We start from the raw sequence: 23,670 nt of genomic DNA, 5'->3' as shown, positions 1-23,670 counted from the left end.
GCTAAACATTTCTACACAATCGAGCTCTGATAAATAATATACAGTCCAATCACATAAGATTAAAATCGCTATTCCGCCCCAAATCGTATTTTACGGGTCCATTGGTTGTTAGTAATTTCAGCGTGTAATTTTTCAAATTATTTCAATTCTAATTTAATCTTGCTTTGCTCAATAATAACCGCAGCTTCCCTCCTAATACAAACTGATGTCATTTGCTGCCGAAATTTTATCACATTTTTCAGGCTATTACAATGTGGAAGCTGACTGGACTTAATATCAATGGAAGAGGTTAACATGTCACCATTCATCTATTAAAGATCTAAAGAAAAAGACACTGCATTCCGTCATAACGACTGCGCTGACTTTGATATGCCATGTCGTGAGGTTTAATTTCATTATTGTGGAACATAAATATTGAACTCTATCTTTTTTAAAGGAATCATGATTCACGTTTTACTAAATAAACAGTATCATATTATTGAATTTACGCTGGTCAAATTCTATCATAAAATTATGTGGCCAATGTTGATATATGAAACATATAATTAATTTCGTATATTTCACCAGTCCTTGACAAAATTACATCAAACCTTAAATAAATAAAAAAAAAACTTATTTTGTCTTCTCGTTTTTGTCTTGTAATAAATAATGTCATATCTACCATAGCACATGAAGTAGAATCAGCCTCTTTGTGGATCTGGCGAATGAAGGAAGAGCCATGGATGTAGGGTCGAAAGACCAATAGTTAGACAGTACCCGCTTCAAGACAGATGAAGCAGGGATAGCTGAAGCCTACCATCTCCTGGCTAGAGTTTGATATCACTCTAGTCGGCGCATCATAGGAGGGCGTAATGGGAAGCGCCGAAACGCCAAATGAAAATGACACCCACCTCAGGAAGAAGATGGTAGCAGCAGCTGATGCTGTATCTTGCGACATCGTATTTTTTGTAAAACAGGGAAAAAAACAACAACGTCAAACTAGTTTGTTTTTAATTTTTCCTACCCTCTAGCCTGGGTTCCAGTCTGTCGATTTTTGTGTGCTTCTGTTCGGCCCAGAGATGTTGTGTTATCTATGACGATCGAGTATGAAATAGCGCGTATGTTATAGAAAAAAATATCAACGCCTGAATCTTAGGCTACCTACTCTCCATCGATAGATGAAAGCAACACCAGTTAAAATAACGGAATAAAATTTAAGGCTATATTGAGATAACGGTATATATAATTATACCTTAAACTCATATTTTTCTAAAATTACACACAATAATGACGAAACTATTTTTATCCTGCATTTGATATACATCATGTAATTCCTGTCTCAGAGACTGTACAGAATCGTGACAAATCGTGATAATACAGTAGACATAGAAGTTCACATTTCTTTGTTGTCTGCGCAGTCTGTTAAGGATCAATTCTGTCCGCTATCAGTTTCTCTACTTGTAATAGGGTTGGTAAAGATACAGCATGGATCTTGATCAGACTGCGTAGATGCACAGGCTGGTCTGGATCCATTCTGGTCGCAAACGCACTATGTTGGTTTTGTCATTGCGCGGCTCATATATTATTGTGATAAAAACCTTAAACTTATTTGTAAATATTCATAGTTTAAGGCACCTCTCTGAGGTGCAAAAGCCTAAAAACATAAAAAATCAAAATCTTATATAGAACATTTTGGGGCACTTAAAATAGAAAGATTTAAAAAAATGTAAAGAAAATAAATTCAGAAATAAATTGAAAATCATACATTTTTGCTTTGTTTTTTTATCCCGATTTAGGTGTAAATTCTTCATATGCATGTCATATTTTGATCATATTTCACAATCAGAATAACCGTTCTGGAACAAACAAAGTGAGCGAATGATTTGAAATTTTGCACACAAGTTATTTGTCTCGACTTACATCAAATGTTACATTAATCTTGAAAAAATATCTCCATTTTCATCGCGTCAAAAGCTTTCATTTGGTAATGAAAAGCAAAACGTCATATTTTTCAAGGGAGGTAATAATTCAATCGCATGTCATTATATTTTTAAAGGGAGGCAATAAATTAAAATTCCCTTGTCATCAAGGGAGGTAATTCAAAATATATAAAATACATTCATATATTATATATCCTATGAATGAACTAAGGCAAGTCATTTATGATTTTTGTATTTTATTGAGCAAATCCATAACACAGTGTACAGTTGAATAATAAACGTCAAAACAGACATATAATCTGAAAGGGATAGAATTATAGCAGCACATATATCAAGCAAAAGGTAAACATATATTTTTGATATAAAAAACATATTCTCACTTTCAATCAGAAGGAATAAGACTAGAAATGAGACAAAAGACTGATGACCAAAACATTTATGAATCAATGAATAGAAAACAAACACTACGCTCATCATATATACCCTTTTTAAACATATTATATATTAATATTAAAAATAAAAAAATGTATTTATAGTTTATTTGACTTGAAATAATACAGAAAACAATAAATAACACGTAAAAATAATACTGTACTTTTTTGCAAAATCATAATTTAAAATATTCAATAAGAAACGCATTTTACTCTGTTAAAGCAACGCATGCGCATGGCTATGTCCAAACTAAACATATGGTAATTATAGAACTTGTCCTAAAATATCATAGTTATTTTGCATGCGAATATTTTACGAGTTAAAGATTATCATAATAGTTTTAATCCGATCAATTCGACGATCTTTAAGGTAGGTTAGACTCAACCATTACTACAGAATGGATTGCTACAACGAAAGCATGCAAACTTGATGCTTCTGTAATGGAATCAAATGATTTGACAGACTTTCATTCAAACACGTAGACAAGCAAAGATCTTGTACAACAAACAACGGCCGCATGTCAACGTCTTAACAACAATAAAAATAGTAACAACTAAAACAATTGTATGAATAGGTTTAACAATAAAGGTATTAGAATAATACTGGTAAAAGGCAGTTTCTCTCCTAAAACAATAACCATCCACAATAAGTAACCACCCGAAAACAGTTTCTGCACATCTTCATCTTCTTTTTTTTTGCCCGTGGTAGGTTTCACTGTCACTCATTACATATTTAAAGAGTGTCTAGATTTAGATACGGTTTGTTGTGTTTGTTCCCTTAACCATGAAGGAGCTGTCCGCTTATTCCATAGAAGTCGTGCTTCTTTCCGCTTGTTATATTTTGTCGAAGATCAGGATTACTTTCTGGGAATTGATTGTGGAACTTCCTCCTTACAGAAGATTTCTCAAATCTGTTTTGTTGCTCTAACAAGCTCGTTTGCGGTCTAGGTAATCCGTGTCCTGGCTGCCAGCTGAATCTTGGGTCGTGTTTGTAGCCAATATGGTGGTTCGGAAATTGCGCTTTGTAAGCGGAATCATAGGACAGAGAATTATGTAAATTTGATGGTATAAAGTTTGTACCTTTACTGCTAAATTCATTTCTGTATTCGCTGCTAGGGTCACTGGTGACGGGTCGCTTACGTAGCACACTAGAATAAGCAATAAATGGTTTTTCTGTCTTGTCACGATCTTCAAGTTTTGTCTCTATATTTGTGAACTTAATTCGCGGGACGGTCACTGGTCCGTCTTCATCAGCCTCGGCATTGTCTTCTCTATCATTTTCATCTTGATCATATTGAGGATTGTATTGGGCCTGTGTACTTGTATATTGTGTGGTTACCACAGGTTCTGTAGCAGGTTTCGGGTCTGAATCCAACAGCATACGCGGGGAACCGCGTGTTGGTGCACTACTTAATCTTAAAATACCACTGTCCAGACTTTGTGCTACCATTATATTGTCTGCAAATTTAACATTTTTTGATCTTGTTGAGCTCGCCTTCCTAACATTGTGCAAATTCTGATTTGCTGTGGACATGACTGTCAAAGGTTCGTTCCTAGAAAACTTTCCCAGTTCGTGTTCTTGAAGGAATTTCTGTGTATTGAAACTATCCCCCATGGTGCTTTCCTTCAATATAGTATTACCTTCCTGTACTTTTACTCGAGCTGTCTCCACAGTTGGCTGAAGTATGGTTGTCTGACTTCGTTTCAACGTGTTGTGTTGACTCATCAAATCCCTGCCTTCCCGACGGTCTCCGGCCAGGTTCGGTTGACTCGAACTTAACGTACGGCTGTATCGGAACGCATCTTTCATATCACTATTGAGTCGAGTTGGAAGATTCAGAGCATCAATATGTGAATGCATGGTGTTCATGATCTCTGGTCCACTGACTTCTAAGGCATTCATGTTGTATGCAAGCCTTTCTGGATTGTAATTTGTTTTATATAAGCCAGCTCTTTCTTCGTTGTATTTTCCTTCGTGTCCGTAAAATGTTGTTGGTTTTTCCGGGGCACTTGTACGTGCCATTTTATAATTTAGTGAAGATATGTCGTGACCTGGTCCATGAGCCTCTAATACTTTCCAGCGGTTTTGTGCTTCTATTTCTTGGAAGTTTTTATCTTGGTCTCTCTTTGTTGAATCTAAGTATTTTGCTTCTGGCCCGCCTGGAGGTCCTGAAACATTAAAACATACATAACTGTATTGCAACTTTAAATATTTAAGAAAAACATATACTATTCATTTTGACACTTTTCCGAATACTAGTATTAATGATTCATACAAATCATACATTTCTCACTACAATGTACATCTAGATCAATTACAAGTTAGGGTAGATACATGGACTAAAACAAAAGTAGTAGCGAATTTTATCAAAGTTTTACGCAATGTCAAACTAAAAAAATATTTATTGTTATCTCATTTACATATGGATAAAACACCGTGAAGCAAGATGAAATAACAGCACACATCTGAGATAATACTGACCAGCTGGTACATAGGGCACTTTGTCAGGTATTGTCTTTGCCCCTGCTAGCGTCTCTAGATTAGGATCAGCATGAGCATTTTTCTCTAGTTCTCTCCATCTAATGGCGTCTTTCTCCTTTATATCATCTGGGAAACTTGCATAATCTTTCCCATGTAAAAGACGGTCTTCTTCTCGTTCAGACAGTGTCATCATTCTATAAATATATTAGACAAAAAACTATTCAATGAGAAACAAAAAATAACCCTATTGACCTGCCCTTTTATAGCTCAATACTTGAAATAAAGAATTCATGATCATCAGTTTGCTTACTTCAACAATTTATGTATCTAACCAATATTTATCATTATTTATTTCATCTTACAGGGAAGAATGATATTTTGTGTTATCTTTTCTTATCATCCATTTGTAGGAAACTTTACTAATTAGTAAATACCTGATGTAGTTGGGGTTTTCGGGAGCATTAGCTTTGGCAGCTGTCTTCAACTGTTGGGGTTTTGGAATCAGTGTTCTGGCTATCCTGCCTTCAAATGGTCTAGGTGGGTCAAATGTGTTTATTGAACGTGGATACTGAAACGAATAAAACTTTATGATGTGTAATACAAATATATATATTTATTATGCAGTAAGTTATTCCTCATTTCAGATTGTGAACTTCTTTTTACATCATTTGCTTCAATAAATCGAGTACATTTCAATTGTTAGAATTTATGTTTTAACCCCGTTAAAAATAATATACGTTCTTTCTTTAGAGTTCTTGAATACAAGACAATAAGTGAGGATTGCAAACTCCTTTTAGTTTTGCTCAATCATAAGCTTATATTCAGCTTATATCCCCTAGCGCTCTCTGGCACTAGATTTAAAACTCCTTTTGTTAGTACAATTGTCATTATGTTTGTACATTCGGTTTATTTTGTCTCATATTACTTACAATAGTGTCATCTTGGATCCCGTGAGTGTTATAGAAAGTTTGTTTTTCTTGCAGATTATCTAGCTTGTTAGGATTAGCAGGACCTAATCCGGTATGATGCTGATTGTACGTCGTCTCCCATTGATCTCTTTCTAGATTGCGCATAGAGTTTGCCGTGCGCAGTGATACTTTCATGTCACCAGCTCGTGTCTGGAGGTTTGGTGCAACAACTTTAGGTGGTATAGGGTAGAATTCTTGTCTGCCATTGTGAGTCTTTACAAGCTGAACAGATACGTAAATTTGTATTTATTTATAAATATAAATTTCGACGTTGACAGATGAAAATATTTTACAAAAGTCTCGGTCCTAATCAGCGTTTTCAACATCTTGTATTTCAATGTTTTCTTCTTCCCATTGACGTTTATTAATACTTTAGTAAAGATAAGGTTTACAGAAAAAATATAATTTTATATAGATTTACTTGCATTTTTCTGTCGAACAGGTCATTCAATCATCGCAGTATTGACGTATTCAGTATTGTCAAATTATGTCAGTTTGAATTAACTTTATCAACATTTTAATCTTTAATTACTTGATTAAATTCCGTTTCTTCGGACCACTTTTTATGCTTACAACCGTTACGTACCTGGTTAAATCCTGTCTCTCCTAACCACTCTAATGCTCTTTTGTCAGAATTTTTCGGCAGCTCTTGAATCTCCCGTCTGTCACCAAAACCTAGAATTGCATAGATATACTTTAATTGGTGTTAACATATTTTACTTCCACATGTATGTAAAGCCAATATGAGTATTGAATACTTGAAAGATTCATACGAGCCATTATATCATAATTGCATCATTGTAAAAGCAATTCAGAGGTAAAAAATCTGGAAAATGAAGAGATCCCTAAAGAGCAATGAAAATAAACTTTTAAATTGTAGACTCGGTTTGGTACAGTCTGTTCATGAGAGATAATCGAGATAATTGTAAGTGCTACTTTTCCAAGACCAACCCATCAGAACAGGCTCAAGCAGTACTCAATCTTCAACATAAAAAGGTATTGAAATCATTGATTTCGAAGGACAAGAAAAATGATAAATAAAACATTGAAGTTAGGTACGAGACAACCATTTACAGCTACCACGCCACACGTGACACCAGTTTTTTAAAGGTTTGAATCTTTATTAAAAAATGATTAACATTGATTAAATAAATTTTAAGCTACACGCAACCTGATTAATTTGTCAATGTGATAAATAATAATTGTAATTTATATCACTAACGTGAACGTCTTTCAGATATTGTACAACGCCATTAAAAAGGTTTGTACGTAGAAATAGGCGTTTAATCAAATTTTCAAATTTCATGTAAGTATTTCAACGTTAGATTACGTAAACTCTTTCAAATAATTATTAATAACACATTGATTTACCCTTTGTTTTATGTATTATCTTTACATTATATGCATTCGCTGGCATCTCATCACTGATTGGTCTGTCAAACCGAGCTGCCACACCCTTTTTAGGATCCATGTCGCTATCAAATCTTGGAAACAGCGCTGTTCTAGGCATGTGCGAGGCATACGGGTGTTCGGCAGGGAAAGACTTGTTGACCATAACAGGTCTGTTAAAATGAAAACAAACGTGTAAAATTTTATAAAATCTACTCAAGAGTATATCAAAACTTATATTGGCACTTTTGTATTGGCTTTTTTGTTTTTGTTAGTACTTCACAGTAATTGAATAAACGATTATCATGGTTTATTCATGTTTTTATTAGAATTAATTGAAATAATCATAAATACAAGTAAGTAATTGAAAAAAATCGACCCAGATTCATGACAGTTCACCAGTATTCTGTTAAATGAATAACGATTCATGTCTACGTAATATTGATTGGTATCCCAACTAAAAAGTTACCCACAAGTCAATGAAGGTTATACATTATATATCAAGTGGATTTACACTTTGAAGGAATTTAAAAGCCAGACCAATTAACTCTCTTTCACAAGTATTATTGTATGAATGAATATGTCATTTGAGAAGTATAGTTGAAATATTAGTTTTCTTCGTGGGAGGTTTTTGTATCGCAATGGATATATACATGTGCTAAATAAAGAGCAAAAACCTTTCATTGTTTGTTCTCTTAGTGGACTATGAAAAGAAAGAAAAGTTTCCTAATACCTTTTGAAACTTGTGGTGACATTTTGTCTTCTTTCATCAACGTTTTTCATAACTTAGTCAATTAATACTAGGCATGCAGACAAATATTTGAACCTACGGGTCTTTATTTGCACTCAGAGGGTGTTTTATCCTATATAAAGGGTGTTTTATCTTATGTATACTGGGTGTTTCAACAGATACTGGGTGTTTATCTAATAAACTTAGTGTTTTATCTAATATACTGAGTGTTTTATCTAATATAACGGGTGTTTTATCCAACATATATACTGTGTGTTTTATTCAACATAAATTGAGTGTTTCATCCAGCATTTAGTGGGTGTTTTATCCTATATACTGGGTGTTTTATCCAACATTTACTGGGTGTTTTATCTAATATATTGGGTGTTTTATCCAACATATACTTGGTGTTCATATCTTGAACTAAATATATCCCTGCAATTATCAGACAGTCTGGACTCAAAAACATTGCAATAAAATATTTTGTTTGTTAAGGAAAGAACTCAACTATTTTTAGAAGAATTTATAGCTTCTTAATAAATATGGCAACATGATTGAATTCATAAGCTTTACGATTTAAGAGAATATCTTATGTCTATTCAACGTTAAGCTCAACTCATTAATATGCTTTCTACATGAGAAAGTTCAATGTTCAGACAATTTAAATATCTTTTTACATAAAATGTCCGCTGACAGTAGTTATTTTATATGCATATTTTAATAGCATCTTTTCATTGAAGAATCGAAGTCTGAATTCAAAAGGTATCACCAGTGACTGTAGATAAGCTAGCTGTGTGTTCAATGATGGTTTAGATCTATATGTTTTAGAAACAAAAAGGCTAAGAAAGGTTCCACCTACCCCATTGCACACTCGTGTGGCTCTGGTACCCTGTGAAAAAAAAGAAAACATGTTTAATATATTGTGATGTAAGACTTAAACCGTAACCTGGAATGGACCAACTTTCATGTTTGGAACTGCTCTTTATCAAAATGGGTGATATTAAAGTATACATATCTAAAGTATAAAACCTGGTCAGATTGCACAGCATGGTAAAAGTTAGATAAAGTTCTGTTTATAAGACCAAGCAGAATGGTGTTCTCATACGTTAAATGGACTTAAAAATAAGACACCATGTTTTATACTAATATATATCTGAGTACACCGCACAAAATACAGTTGACTTTAACTTGCTTACGGTAATATACATGTATGCATAGCATAGCTGATAAAAGCGAACAATTTAAACAAGAAAAAAGAAGTAAAAAAACATGTGAAAAAAAACAACAAAATAAAAAAAGGGCAAACGTAAGTCATTACATTTTTTTGCTTCATAAGTGCCAAAATACACGACATGGTCCAACACGTACGGGATTACTGACGAATATGAAGCTACGGAATACATGCCGTATAATGCTACTTTCGGTAATGGCCTCGTTAGTGTAGCACACTCAATAAGGGATATGTTCAATTTCTATAACACTAATAGAAAGTGATATAAAGAGCCCATTTGTATTCAGAAAGCAAACAAAGTAATGCCATTTTCAAACTTTCGCTCACATTTAGCGCTATTAATGGACTAAATGTTCCATGATTATGAAAAATGATTGATTTTTAACCTGCAAACAACCTCAAATATTTTATCCAAACAATTTTAATACGGTCACATGCCTGTTATACATATTAACAAGCAGATTATTATTCGACATACAATTGTATATATCACTATAGGTCTATTTCATGCCAAAAATAAATTTAAACACTTCAGAAATGGTTAAGAAAGAGTATAAGTGAGGTGGATTTAAACATTTATCATTTTTGAGAATGGGCTTTTCTATATTTCAACTTTTAATTTACATCAATTTTTCAGGTTTATTGATTAAAACCGTTAATAGAATATCTTTAGATTCACAATACACGTGAAAAATGTCAGTAAAATGGTTACAATACAATCAAGATTTCACACAATTCATACAGAAATAACTGAAGACCATTTATCACTTATATACAATAGACCCGCTACCTATCAACCGTACAGGTAGGTCAATATTTAAGATATTGATTAGTTCTCTCGCTGTATATTTACACATATCACCCTGATATTAATTCGGTTTGTTTAAAATGAGATTTAAACGGTTTTAATGTAAACTAAGACCAGAAGAAAATACAATTTTACATGAGATTAATTTATCAATTTGTACATTTCGGTTGAGATTAATCGTTAAGCCGCCGTTAATACAGCTTTACTTATCTTTAAGCAACTGGATTGGTATTTGTTTGAAACTAAACACTTTTTTGTGTATTCAATTAATTTTTATATCTCCTAAGTGATGGGACCTCTGCAAAGACATACCTCAAAACTGTTGTCCATGTTGTATCTTCAAAGTGAAAAGACTGTAAAAAATGTAATATCAAATTTGGGAATAATTAATTTCTTTAATAAAATTCTCAGTTAGCATTAAATCTAATTGTAAGGGTGTGTAACAAAAACGTTTTTCTCTTGATTTTTAACTATTTTTACATTAACATTTACTTTACAGATTGCCCTTTGCCAAACAAATTTACCTTTGTCTTTTATATCTACCTTTGCTTTACATATTTATCTTTGTCTTACATAATTTACATTTATTTTACATGTTTTACCTTTGTTTTACATATATTGAATTTGTTTTACATATCTTAACTTTGTCTTACGTATTTTACTTTTGCCTTACACACTTTTCTTAGTCATACATATTTTACCTTAGGTTTATCTTACATAGTACACCAATCTCTTACATGTTTACCGTTTACATAGTTTTACACATTTACTTTTTCCATACACATTTTACTTTGTCTTACATTGTTTTCTTTTACTTTACATAATTAACCTCACATATTAATCTTTGTCTTATATATTGGTCTTTTCCTTTTCATATTTTCTTGGATCTTGCATATTTTACCTTTGTCTAACGTATTCACCTTTGCCTCGCATATATTACGTTTTCCTTACATGTTGAACATTTGTTTTATGTTTTTACTTATATCTGTCATAAAAAGAATCAGGAATTCTTTAAAAGACAATCTGTTTTGAAGAAGTAAAACTGTAATCTAAATGCAGTCGTTCAGGTCGTAAATGGTAGTTCAACTTTCTTTTGAAATGAAAATTTAACGACTAATTGTATGTTACAGATAGTCTTATGTAATTGAATTCATTCATTCATTCATTCATTCATTCATTCATTCATTCATTCATTCATTCATTCATTCATTCATTCATTCATTCATTCATTCATCCATTCATTTACTTACTTACTTACTTATTTATTTATTTATTTATTACAAACAAGGTTATAGCTGATAAGAGGATAGTGTTTGGTTAACATGTTCTGCCTAGAATGGGGAAACTTTTTTGTTCAATAAATAATATTAAACTGCTGTAAATATGTATATCATTTGTAACAAAAACCGTGATGTTATGCTATATTTGTCCTATATCGATGTAACATATGTAAAAACATGATATCATGTACTATTTGTACAATATCGTTATATTTGTCCTATATTGATACATAATAAATTATGCAACAATAAAAATGAAACCATCTGGGCTACGATATGCATTTGATATCGATATTTTGGACACTGAAAATGAAAACGAGGCTATATCATTGTGATATGCATTACATATAAATGTTTTTGACTCTGGAAAATTGATAAAATCGGATATTCGAAAATGATTCATATTAGAACATCACTTGGTTCAAACGTTGAAAGTTCATTGACTATATTTTATAAGGTGTGACATGATGGTTCAATATCGATTATCGTGACATTACGTTATATTTGTTCTATATCGATGCATTATCAGCAACTCAGACCGTGACATTATGTTATATTTGTTCTTTATCGATGCATTATCAGAAACTCAGACCGTGACATTACGTTATATTTGTTGTATATCGATGCATTATCAGCAACTCAGACCGTGACATTACGTTATATTTGTTCTAAATCGATGCATTATCAGCAATTCAAACCGTGACATTATATTATATTTGTTGTATATCGATGCATTATCAGAAACTCAGACCGTGACATTACGTTATATTTGTTCTTTATCGATGTATTATCAGCAACTCAGACCGTGACATTATGTTATATTTGTTCTTTATCGATGTATTATCAGCAACTCAGACCGTGACATTACGTTATATTTGTTCTAAATCGATGCATTATCAGCAACTCAGACCGTGACATTATGTTATATTTGTTCTTCATCGATGCATTATCAGCAACTCAGACCGTGACATTACGTTATATTTGTTCTATATCGATGCATTATCAGCAACTCAAACCGTGACATTATGTTATATTTGTCCATTATCATGCTATCATAAGCAGCAAATACTGTGACATTGATTATAATTAAAATATGACATATATCACACTTACAGTTCATCGTTACTTCTAACGTTGCTCAATCTCAGCTGGGTAAGTTTGTAAAACTGGTCAGTTGGTTTCCCACTGAAATTATAAAATACTGTATCGTTATTGAAACAGGTATGCACGGATCTTAAATATAACAGCAGGCCAAAAGGACTTGTTTATACCTTTATATATTAAAGTTTACTTTAACAGTGTTAACAGGATAATTGTTAATTCACTATTAAAGTCAATATCTAATGTTATCAAAGACCATCCTTAGTAGCAAATCAATAGGCGGGGCTTATGAGTTAATACTGACCGACGGAGTGATCACTATATGAAACTATAACAATTCATGCATAGAGCTAGATAATGGAAGTCTACGATACTGGCATTTTTTATATATGTTGTCGTAAGTTTGATTGATGGATATTCATAACTGAGAAATAAAACTGTCTGCATTTAGATAATACTTTAAACCCGTAACAATCGGTGGAAACTTTTAACAAAACGTTTTTGACGAAAGAAATGAAAGAATGAAATGGTTACATATATACATTCGTATATATTGTATTTCATTTTCAAGAGTATTCAGTCCTAATTTTTGTCTGAACAATCAGTGGCTTTTTTATTCATACATTCATATTTGCCCTATAGTTGTTTTGGCAACATTGACCTGAGAGTGATTATTTTTCAGGAGGATGTTCGTTAGTTTCCGTTATTCATTACGATTTACTCATAGATTTTTAATGATAGTAAAGTTCTCGATATTTTCGTTTGTATAATTACGATTCAATGACCAAGTGGTAAGGATGGCATTGCAATCGCGAAATGCAGGTTCGAAACCTCGTTTAAACCATGTATACCGTTATGTCATACTTTAAAATCCGTTACATTTACTTCAGAATCCGATAATTACCGAAAAAAGGTCATTGAATATTTAAATATATCGGGTAAACAATACACTGGTACATTTGTGTACACGATAAACGTATTATCGTAAGGCTAACAACCGTTATTGTATAAATGCAGACAGCATAAACTTCATACATATTTTAGTAGTATATTGATATACATGTATAAATGCATGCATATCCATCCGATCTGATTCTTCTATAGGAGTAAAATCGATTGGAACCCATTCATTCATTAGCATTAACTTGGCTGTATGATAAAATCAAATCAAAGTACTCCCTCAATACCAATCACTGTATACGGTACAATAAATTCCCTATCAATTGTTTTCGATAAACACGTTAAATCGTATTTTATCTTCCAGTTTCAATTGATTGAAGCAACAATTACAGGTTTTAAAAGGTCGATAAGAAGACCTTTAAGTAAAATAAAGATAAATAATTCAAATGATTTACTGCCTTTTTATCGCTGTAAGACATTAGACAAACACGCACTTGAATGTTTAATGTATAGTCAATATAGATATGAAGGTGGTATTATCAGTTATAAGTGATGATGTCAGATATATAGCCCCTACACTAGACAGCTGTGTTTTTATTTGCAAAATTTTAAATCCTATTTTCCGAATGATTTAAAAAGGGTTATGAGAAAAGACAAGTTTTACGACACTTCAAAGACGAGCGTTCAGGTATAAACTAAGCTTAAGTGTAGCATGTAGGGTTACAGACCAACATCGTGTTTCTTCGAGTTAGAATAATTATACTGGTTATCAAGATAAATTCGACGAATATTTCATAAGCTTTCTATACAGTTAGTACTAACCCATCCTACCAACCAGAGGTAATTTCATTATCACTTTGTCCTTTAAAGCTATTTGTTAACATATCAAAACCTATTTAAATCATTGAAATCTACTTATTTCATTATATTGTTTAAAAATCTTTGTTAAAATTAATAATTCTTATTTGTTCATAGCGGAGTCAAACACCGATATATGAAATAACTCGTGTATGAATATCATCATCAATAACAACAACAACAACAACAACGACAAAAAGTGAATTTTATGCAATTTTTTTTCTTACTGAAAGGCACATTATGCATCAGAAATGAATATTTCTTCATCTTTAGAAAGGGCAAACAGGAGCTTTAAAATGTTTAAATAATGATTTTAGAGAATGTTTGATACTTATCACCTGAATAAAGTAGCGTTGAATGTGAAATTACTTATTATAAAAGTAGCAAAATGTAAACAATGTAATATTTTGACTTTTGTACAAAAAACACAATCAAAATAACTGTACTAATTGACAAAATCAACAGAAGCGGTGTCATGTACTTTCCCAATGAGTATTGTTTTAAGAAATACGATTTAAAGCAATTCTGGGGCATAATGGTCCTTTAAAAAAACAAATTTCATCTAAGTTTTTTTATTGTCAAATAAATATCAATTTTATTCAGTTTTACTGTTTCGGTTATGTGTTTACATATCAAAACCCATTCAAAATCATTGCTTTTAATTATTGAAACCCAATGCTCTTTATTCTATTGTTTAATGCCAGATCTTTGTTAAATTGAACAATACATATTGGAAATGTAGGTTTAAATGTTAGATAGTGATCTTTAAAGTCTTTTATTGATAACAATTGATCACAAAAGTGAAAGGATGAATTGTTAAACCTTTAATTTAGTAAACCTTGCTTGTACATAGAAACGTCCAATGTTGATATGGAGAATAATTAACAATTAACATACATTGAAGTCCAAAACATAACTTTTTTGCACAAAGTAATAGCGAATACATTTGGAAACCTTTGATCTTATCCAAAATGACTTCAATTAAAATGCAATGCTTACATAACCAAAAAAGTACAATGCAATCTAAATGTAAATTGATTTTAGATACGAATAAAAAGTGTTTATCTTTTATAAGGGCGTGAGGTGATCGGACATAAAAAAGAGAACTTCTTTACTCGGAGGACTTTATGGCACCATAAAGTGACAAAAATACCCCATGTTCTGATAATAACAAATATTTGTAAACTTTTTTGGCCTTTTTTATTTAAATGGAATGCTTTAAAATAAAATGGTTACAAATGGTTTTAATCTACAACATTTGTACAAACTACCATGATTGATATATATGTATATGGAGCATTTCGACGATATATGTATATATTGTTTGTAAATAGGTGGGTTTTTAAGTATTTGTATACGACTTTAAAGTATGGTTTAATTTTTTCAGTGGCATTATATAGACAGTTGGCCACTCGAAGTTAGAACATATTTATCGGTGTTTGAATTCTAAAGCAAATATAATTTGTTCATTAATTCAAACAATGGCGACTGCCAATACAAATCGATACGTCTGTATTTTAATAAATCAAATATAAAAGGCAAGGTTATTGAATTTCTATACATATACTAGCACAAAACACTCAAAATTATGAAAATTGACGCTTCTTCATGCAAGATATAATCTAGATTTTATCTGATTAATATAATAATGTGTGACAATCTTAACATTTGTAAATAAAGATACTTAAAACGTGTACAAAATACATGTTAAATGATATTTTTATTGTTAAATATACAAATTGTATACAGTTTCTGTTAGATTAACAGACAGATAAGATGTTTTATACTGATAAAATGAAATACTATACATGTACCTGTATTGCCAAGTTGGTGCTTTAGGAACGAATACGTCCACCTCTTCCTTATACCGTCCCGTCCCCCATTCTTTAGGCACTGGGGGTGAATGATCCACCTTAGGGAACAATTGCAGGGACGTCATTTTTAGTCCCTTAATTGAAACAATCACAAATCCATAAACTTTCGTAAGTTAATACAATAGCCACTTTAAGCGTCCGTGGTTGCTAAGGTGTACAGCGAATTGACGGGTTTAACTTTAAACCGGAAAGATATATTGCACAGCGAAGAGAATTATGGGTTTATTGATCCAGTCTACCGTCTACTGGTTAAAGTTTAAATCGCTGATTAACGAGTGGTGTAATATATTATGATATTTTTTTATAGCTTATTAATAAACATATTGGGCAGATTAGCTAAACTTATCGATTGTTTCCTATATGCTATTGGATTATGCTGCGAACAATCAAAATTTAAGAAAATACCAGTAGCATGTTTACAACGATAAAGAACATACTTTTTCTTAACCCCTACTATTCATTGATTTTATCAAATATGCTAAATACATATATTTATCTAAAGTGACAAAGAAAATTTTTACTTTAAATATATTATTCTACCGATAATTTTCATACAAAAATTAAACCTTAGTTTATTGTATACGGGGTATTTTTGGATGTAATTGTTAAAATCGATCAATTGATAAAATTTCAAGTGTTTGAACATTCTGAAGTGTCCCTTTAAATGTGTAGTGGCTAGCATATTGAACCGGCAATCCAGAGACCCGTTGTTCGAAGCCCGGCTGCGGCGTGCCGATTTTTTGCGCAATGTACAAGTTAGAGGTGGCTTATATACACAGTGCATTTTTTATCTTGCCTTTATTTAATACTAGTGGGGCATCCGTAGTCGAATGATTAAGGTCGTTGACTTAAAACCACTGGCCTTTCCCCGCGCCAGCTTCGGATTCTTTCATGTGAGGAAGCAATCCAGCTAGCTCACGGAACTTCGGTGGCTCTAAGAAAATACGTACTAAACAGCCATTTTATGCCGAATTTGTTGCTATAACATACTTAATCATGGAGGAGACACAATGACGTCAAATCTTCGACGCGACGTTTTTTTATTTAAGTTCAACTTAATGCTGATTCATACTAAATTCTGATGTTTACACGGGAATAATTAATAATATTATTATGTATTGAACAAAATTTATAGCGAGATAAGTAAAAACCCGACGTCATGCCAATTATTATATAACGTCATTATGACGTCAAACTTTTACATGTGTTCCTTACTCTATTCCGTACTGCGGAGAATTATGTATACGTTAACTAATTGAGAAATGGCGAACAATGTTAAATACTAAATATAACATATTATTGTGACCGTATTTTGTGACAAATTTTACATGTGGAACATTGTTGTCAGCTATTGACAAGTTTGTGTGGTTCTGTCACAATCTTTTATTGTTTTTCACGTAAATTTTAAGAAAATCCCAAATGTTGAATAAACCTTTGTTGTAGTTTAGCAGTTTAGGTTCGAATACGCATCAACGACCGGTAGGGACATTTCCACTTCATTAATTCGTGAATTCACCGATTTAGAGTTCATGAATTTGCAATTTTAACAAACAAGTATTAAATTTTTGGGTTAACGAATTCACAATTTCTGCTTCACGAATTATCGATTATAAGTTGAAGTATTCAAGATTTCAACTATTAAAGAGTTCACGATGTCAACTTTATGAATTCAAGATTTCAGCTTCACGAATCGACGATTCCAAAATTTTATTATAAATTTAAGAATACCTATTGACATTCAAATCTAATGAAATCCGAAATATGCCAACTTGCAGTAACATACTATACATTTGGTTTCTAATAACATAATCATATATATCGTATATATAGATAATGTACTTTTTACTTTTTAATATATATAAATTTCCTTACTCTAGATTAACTTTTACACAATTTAATGAAGTAAAGTAACTCAGCAAAACCCGGCATTTACTTAATTGTTGATAATATCACAGATATATATTTAGCTCCATGATAATATACGTCATAGAGTAGGATAAATTCGTCCGATGTGTGGCGGAAACGGCCGAAAATTTGCGATATAGAGGAATTAATGTACATACGAATGGGATAAAATACCTATCAAAGAACTATAAAAGCTTGCCCCAAGTGAATAATGAGAGTTTATTATTTGCTTTATTTAGGATTTTATCCGGATGATTGCGTTCACAAAAAATTGTTTTTCGGTATAATCTTCTTTGAACTTTTCTTTACTGCGATAAAGTTTTACCTACTGATTTGCACGACAAAGTTTGGGACAACGAGAATTCGATAAATTGATTTTTCATGAACACGCGTTTAATCACCATTTTGATTTTGTTTGTAAATTAACATAAAGAAAAAGGTACACTTTCATTAGATCAATTGTATATTGTATATTGTACTTTTTATCACCCGACATACAGCTCACAATAAATGCCGTCTTTATTAACGTGTAGTTTTCTAGTTAAGCAATGAAACTACAGTCAAACGATATATAAAAAATAGGTATTTCTTGATTACTGTTATTACGTGAGAGACGCCAATTCACTGCAGTCAGCAATGAAATATACTGAAACAACTTCTAACACGGTTAAATAAAGATAAATATGTGCAACTTTGTATGCAATAATTTGCTTTTTACGACATGCGGATAACATATACGAATACTTAGGATTAGTGATTTTATCTGCAGACTTAATTGTTTGATTAGCAATCATAAACAGTGAATTGATATTGTCAGTGCGGTATTCCTATAGCACAAGCATTACATGTGAAAAGTATATTCATAGTTGTGAAAAAATATCAAATTTATACAAAGTTAAGAATTGACATACATATCTGGATAAATCTATACGTAAAAATGCATATGGCCAAAACAATACATACATTTAAATTAAATTAAACATTACATATATCATTTACATTATTATAATGATACAAATCAATCGTTGAGTATTATTAACAATATAACATGGATGGAGAATGAAAGAAAATATTGTTGCCAACAAGTTAACATTTCAAGTATCTACCCGTTAAATAACCCCATCCTTGAGGTATTATTTACAATACAGAGAAATATGATGGTCAAGCTCTCGATATCTATGTTAATGCAATAAAAATGACATAAGTACCAACACTAACACTAACTATTTGAAATCGTGTGTAATTATCATAATTGATTTTCCATGAAATCATTTAGGAGATAACCATAGCATGAAATTGCACATGCCTGAACATTGGCATTAGCTGAACGCAGAATCACAAACAAATGTTTCAGATTATTGGATGCGCTTTGAATTGTTAAACATGCATCTTAATAGCCATACAGTTTCTTGGGCTTAAACGATTTAACATCAATCATTTTTGCAAGAATGATTAAAACAAAAATAAAACACAATAAAAGTACAATCCTCCAGTGCTTATCATGATTTCACTTCCTTTAGTTAATCAAAGAGTTTGTAAGGATGAAAAGTCATGCTATTTATAATGCTTGTTACAAATAACTTCTAGTATTTGATCATCTTATATTGGCTGTAAATTGCCGCAGCCTTGTATTCGAATAATATAAAAAAACACAACAGTCCAATGAAAATCGTCATAGCAGCTATGTAAAATTTTATATATACTGCACATCAGTATGAAAGATATTATGCATACCGTCCGTTTAGCGCAAGTTGTACATGCATTCCCGTACTTGGGGGATTATTCGCCGCTTTTCATCGAATGACAAAGGTGTGTCACATTAAAGGTTCGGTATGACAACCTCCGTATGACCACACGGATGCTTTTAAATTCAAAATATGATCATTCTCATGTTACAATGTTTATTTCTATTTCTGCTTAAGCCGTTGCTAGGGGCCGGGACGGTAGCTTGCACTTTCCAGTGCCGTCAATGAACAGACTCAATCAAACCAAGCCTGCAATACTGCCGTATTTCGCGTTCTTTGGGGATTCTGTTTTCTCCTATTTTGTAGAGCGTTGTACTGTGACATGGGTTCAAGTTCTTTTTATTGATGTAAATGAATAATGCAGCAAAATGCCTTCGGAATGCGCCTCAGTCGCCGAAACGACGATTTCCCGTGTTCCACATTGTTTGGCAAATGAACATTTAGTAGGCTTTTCGCCTTTCTATAACTATAATTTTGATAGTGGAAATTTTTTTTATATAATTTCATCGGTTGTTTTGTATTTGGTACCTTATTGTAAGCCTTAGAGTGTTGATTTTTTTTCAGGGTTGTAGTAGGGGTCCAGGGGCAGATAGGGGTGGGGTGTCCAAACACTGATACTGCCGCCTGTGTGGAGTATATGTGCAGCCAAAATATAGTTCACGTTTTCCATAGGTCTATGTGATACATCCCTATAGTTGGCTCTCTATTCAGGCCATTCCATGTTAACGCGCTCAGGTTTGTTTGAGTCACTGTGTCCGAAATAAACAAAAAATGTAAAAATAGATCTCAAGTAACTAAATGTAGTATATTGAATTGGTGGTAGATTTAATACTTAACATGCTGCAAACGAAAATCAATTGCAGTTGCCGCCAGAATAGAGCAAGGTCAACCCAGCCAGCTCATTCGTGCAGTCTGACAAGGCTCTATGCCGTTGGTAGTTCAAAACTTCAAAGCTTCATTTTGTAATTCTTATTTAAATCCTTGAACATTGACATGGACTATTACAAATTGAAAGCAGAGCAAAACCATTACACACATTTAGCAGTTTAAGAGTAAAGCAATAATAAATACATTTTTAACCTTTAATCTGATTAGCATATTTTCTGTTCGCTTTACGCCTGTCCATTTCCAAACGAATGATATTTAAACTAAATAAAAACTAAATATGTTTAAATGAAGTGCATTAAACAGCCGAAAACTATGGGATATTTTAAAAGAAAGCAATACGCGTTACCCGGTTTTTGCAAAATTTGTCCACGTCTTAATAAAAAAATTATTACTTCTTTCGACATTTTTATTTCCCATTTCTTTGGTTCAACACTATATGAAGATGTTTTGCTAGTATACCCGGTCTCAGAATCGTACCCTAAAACAAACGCTCACTCGTCAGCGTGTACTGAACCACCTTTCCACGTGGATAGTACCCAAAATGTATGCTGTGATGTGACACCATTCACTAGGAACAAAAAGGTTTTTGATTTATCATTATTATCAGCGTGTACTTTCGTTATTTCAATAGTTTGAATGTCGAAAACGTAATCGGAACTCAGCCGCATAAATGATTCGTAAGAGCTCCCTGTATCGTCAGGATTGTTCTATTGCGTGTATTCATAAGCAACAACTGAATCAACTATCTGAAACATTTTCACCGAACATTATACGCATGATTTCTGGAATATACTTGTTTTCCAGTTTAATCTATCAACTGAAAAAGTGTCTGTGTTATCATCACCTACAAATGGAGTAATCATCATGAAATCTTCGTCGTCCATGAGACCCGTCATTACATCGAAGCTGCGCAAGAAGACCCGCCTCGCCTTTGCTGCATTGAATCGCTATGCAACATTTCCCAAGTAGTTAATGGAACGAATACTTCGTCAACAGAAACAACGAACTCCATATGAAATTTTCTGAAGCCATTCAATAGATTATTTAACGCTTTTATATACATTTCATCGGGAATATTTCTTAGACAAGATGCAAGTCCTAAAGTTTCTACGTCAGTTGGACATCCGACTACATTAGCAATACGTTTAGCATTCTGTAATGAATCTCGCTGATAAACCCATGGACAGGTTATGCTCCCACTCTGTGGAATTATCCTCTTTATTAGTCCTTTATTTCCCGGATACATTGCTTGTAATATCACACTTGCCACACCTGTTGAACCTCCGAATAATGTCACTTTATCAGGGTCCCCACCGAACGCTGCAATATTTTCATGAACCCAACGCATGGCCATATGTCGTAATTCCCAGGTAAATTTGAATCACCAGTGCTCAAAAATGCAAACAACCCTAATCTGTAGTTCATTCTCACCACAATTACATTACCATATGCGCTAGTTACAATTCCTGGGTACTTGACCGATGTCCCTACAGTAAAACCTCCACCATGGATGAGAATCATTACAGGTAACTTATTATTTTCCTCTGAGTTATTCGGTGTGAAAATATTTAACGTGAGGCTCCGGTGATCCAGTTTTTGCTACTGGTTTCCGCTTTCCTAAATAATTTTATATGCAGCTGTAAACAAGAGGGTCTATATCTTGTAGCATCGTACACGCCATCCATTCTTTGTTTCGTTTTAGGCTTCTCAAACAGGAGAGCGCCTACAGGTGACTCGGCATTAGGTACTCCGAGAAATTATCGTACTTTAAGAGGATATTCAAACGGCTTGATTGACCTTGCTTCGCTCATTATACTACCAATTTTTGTTTCAACAGTGACCTCTTTCGTCGTCATCGAACATATTATAAAACTAAACAACAATATTGTAACAATGACTTTCATTTCGTTGTATATTATCCACATAACATTTAAATTGAATCACATGCACTGAAACGTTCAAACTAAGATAAAGCATATTATTGTGTAGATACGATTTTATCTTGTCACACAATAACTTATGTTTATCATGCACCTTATAAGTATATAAATGTTTATACAAATGTAGTAATAATATCATTTTACAAAAGGTACGTTACGATAAGTTGCTTTCGGTAAGGTAAATTTTATTACATAAATCAACTTTTCATTACTGAAATCAACACTCAAATTTCTATTCTATTCTAATCCTGTTATCCCCTAGTGGGGCAAAGGGCATCCACAACAGCTCTCCATCTGGGTCGGTTCATTGCTGCTCTTTTTGCTTCTGCCCAGGTGATATTGCAGCTTTTCAACTCAGCTTCTATTGTTCGTCTCCAGGTGGTTGTTGGTCTCAACACTCAAATTACTGTTACACAATTTATTTGAATTCTTTTTTAATCCTTTGTTAATATCGCATGATTAAATAATTAATATGATTCCACATTTGATGTTTATAGTTAATAATGATTTAGTTTGACATACAAACTAAGACATAAAATAATCAAAACGTTTTTGGATGGTCCCCAAGTAAAAGAGTGCATGCTGACTGTGTTCCGTACTTCCGACATGTTCTTTTCGTACAAACTTCGTACAAACTGTATCCGTTTGCTTCTATTTGCTGTAGTGTATATATATTTCACAAATTACGTATAATCAAAGGTGGGCTAGCATATTGGCATTATTGTCGCATTTTTAACGTTTTTGTATAAGGCATCACAAGACAAGATATGTTTAATGGGTAAACATCTTTTTTGCAATATTACTTTTATACCAGAATTGTTTTACGCATGGAGATATGAATGAATTAATTACATTGTTGCGCGGGCAAAATAAACATAAAAAGATTTAAAAGATAAACATGCATTTATCTTTGTCTGAGTCACATGTAATTAGATCATCTTCCTTAGATACACATTTTCCTTAAAAACATTGTACACTCATAAAATTAAGTAATCAGACAATAACATTCCGTGGTATTTTGAAATAACAGGGTTGAAATAACAGGGTTTCATAAATGCGTTATCTATGTTCTATGTTTATCTAGAGTGAGCAATATGTTCATGTATAATACATGTTCGTATTGATCACTCTTGATAAACATAAAAAAAAATTATTTTATTTTTGAGATAAAAGTGTGATAGATTCTGAAATTACTATATTTCAGGGGTTTAACTTGTAAAG

At 32.5% G+C, this 23,670-nt stretch overlaps 2 protein-coding genes across 2 annotated transcripts; both read right to left on the bottom strand.

Moving 5' to 3' along the window:
• Positions 1-2,138: 2,138 nt before the first annotated feature.
• LOC132731595 (uncharacterized) lies at positions 2,139-16,165 on the bottom strand. Its single transcript, XM_060717802.1, has 9 exons — positions 15,912-16,165; positions 12,352-12,423; positions 8,779-8,808; positions 7,172-7,362; positions 6,387-6,475; positions 5,762-6,022; positions 5,267-5,400; positions 4,833-5,026; positions 2,139-4,519 (listed from the first exon to the last, which is right to left on the bottom strand). The coding sequence occupies exons 1-9, from the start codon at positions 16,034-16,036 to the stop codon at positions 3,129-3,131; spliced, it is 2,487 nt and encodes an 828-aa protein (XP_060573785.1). The 5' UTR covers positions 16,037-16,165; the 3' UTR covers positions 2,139-3,128.
• A 5,239-nt stretch (positions 16,166-21,404) lies between these two features.
• Positions 21,405-21,863, bottom strand: LOC132731599 (bile salt-activated lipase-like). Its single transcript, XM_060717807.1, has one exon. The coding sequence runs from the start codon at positions 21,861-21,863 to the stop codon at positions 21,405-21,407; it is 459 nt and encodes a 152-aa protein (XP_060573790.1).
• Positions 21,864-23,670: the final 1,807 nt, after the last annotated feature.

This window comes from Ruditapes philippinarum, unplaced genomic scaffold, assembly GCF_026571515.1.
Source record: "Ruditapes philippinarum isolate M1 unplaced genomic scaffold, ASM2657151v2 ctg518_1_1_1_1, whole genome shotgun sequence".
NCBI classification, from domain to species: domain Eukaryota; kingdom Metazoa; phylum Mollusca; class Bivalvia; order Venerida; family Veneridae; genus Ruditapes; species Ruditapes philippinarum.
Note: the sequence above shows the minus strand (reverse complement) of the source record. Positions and strands in the feature narration are given on the sequence as shown.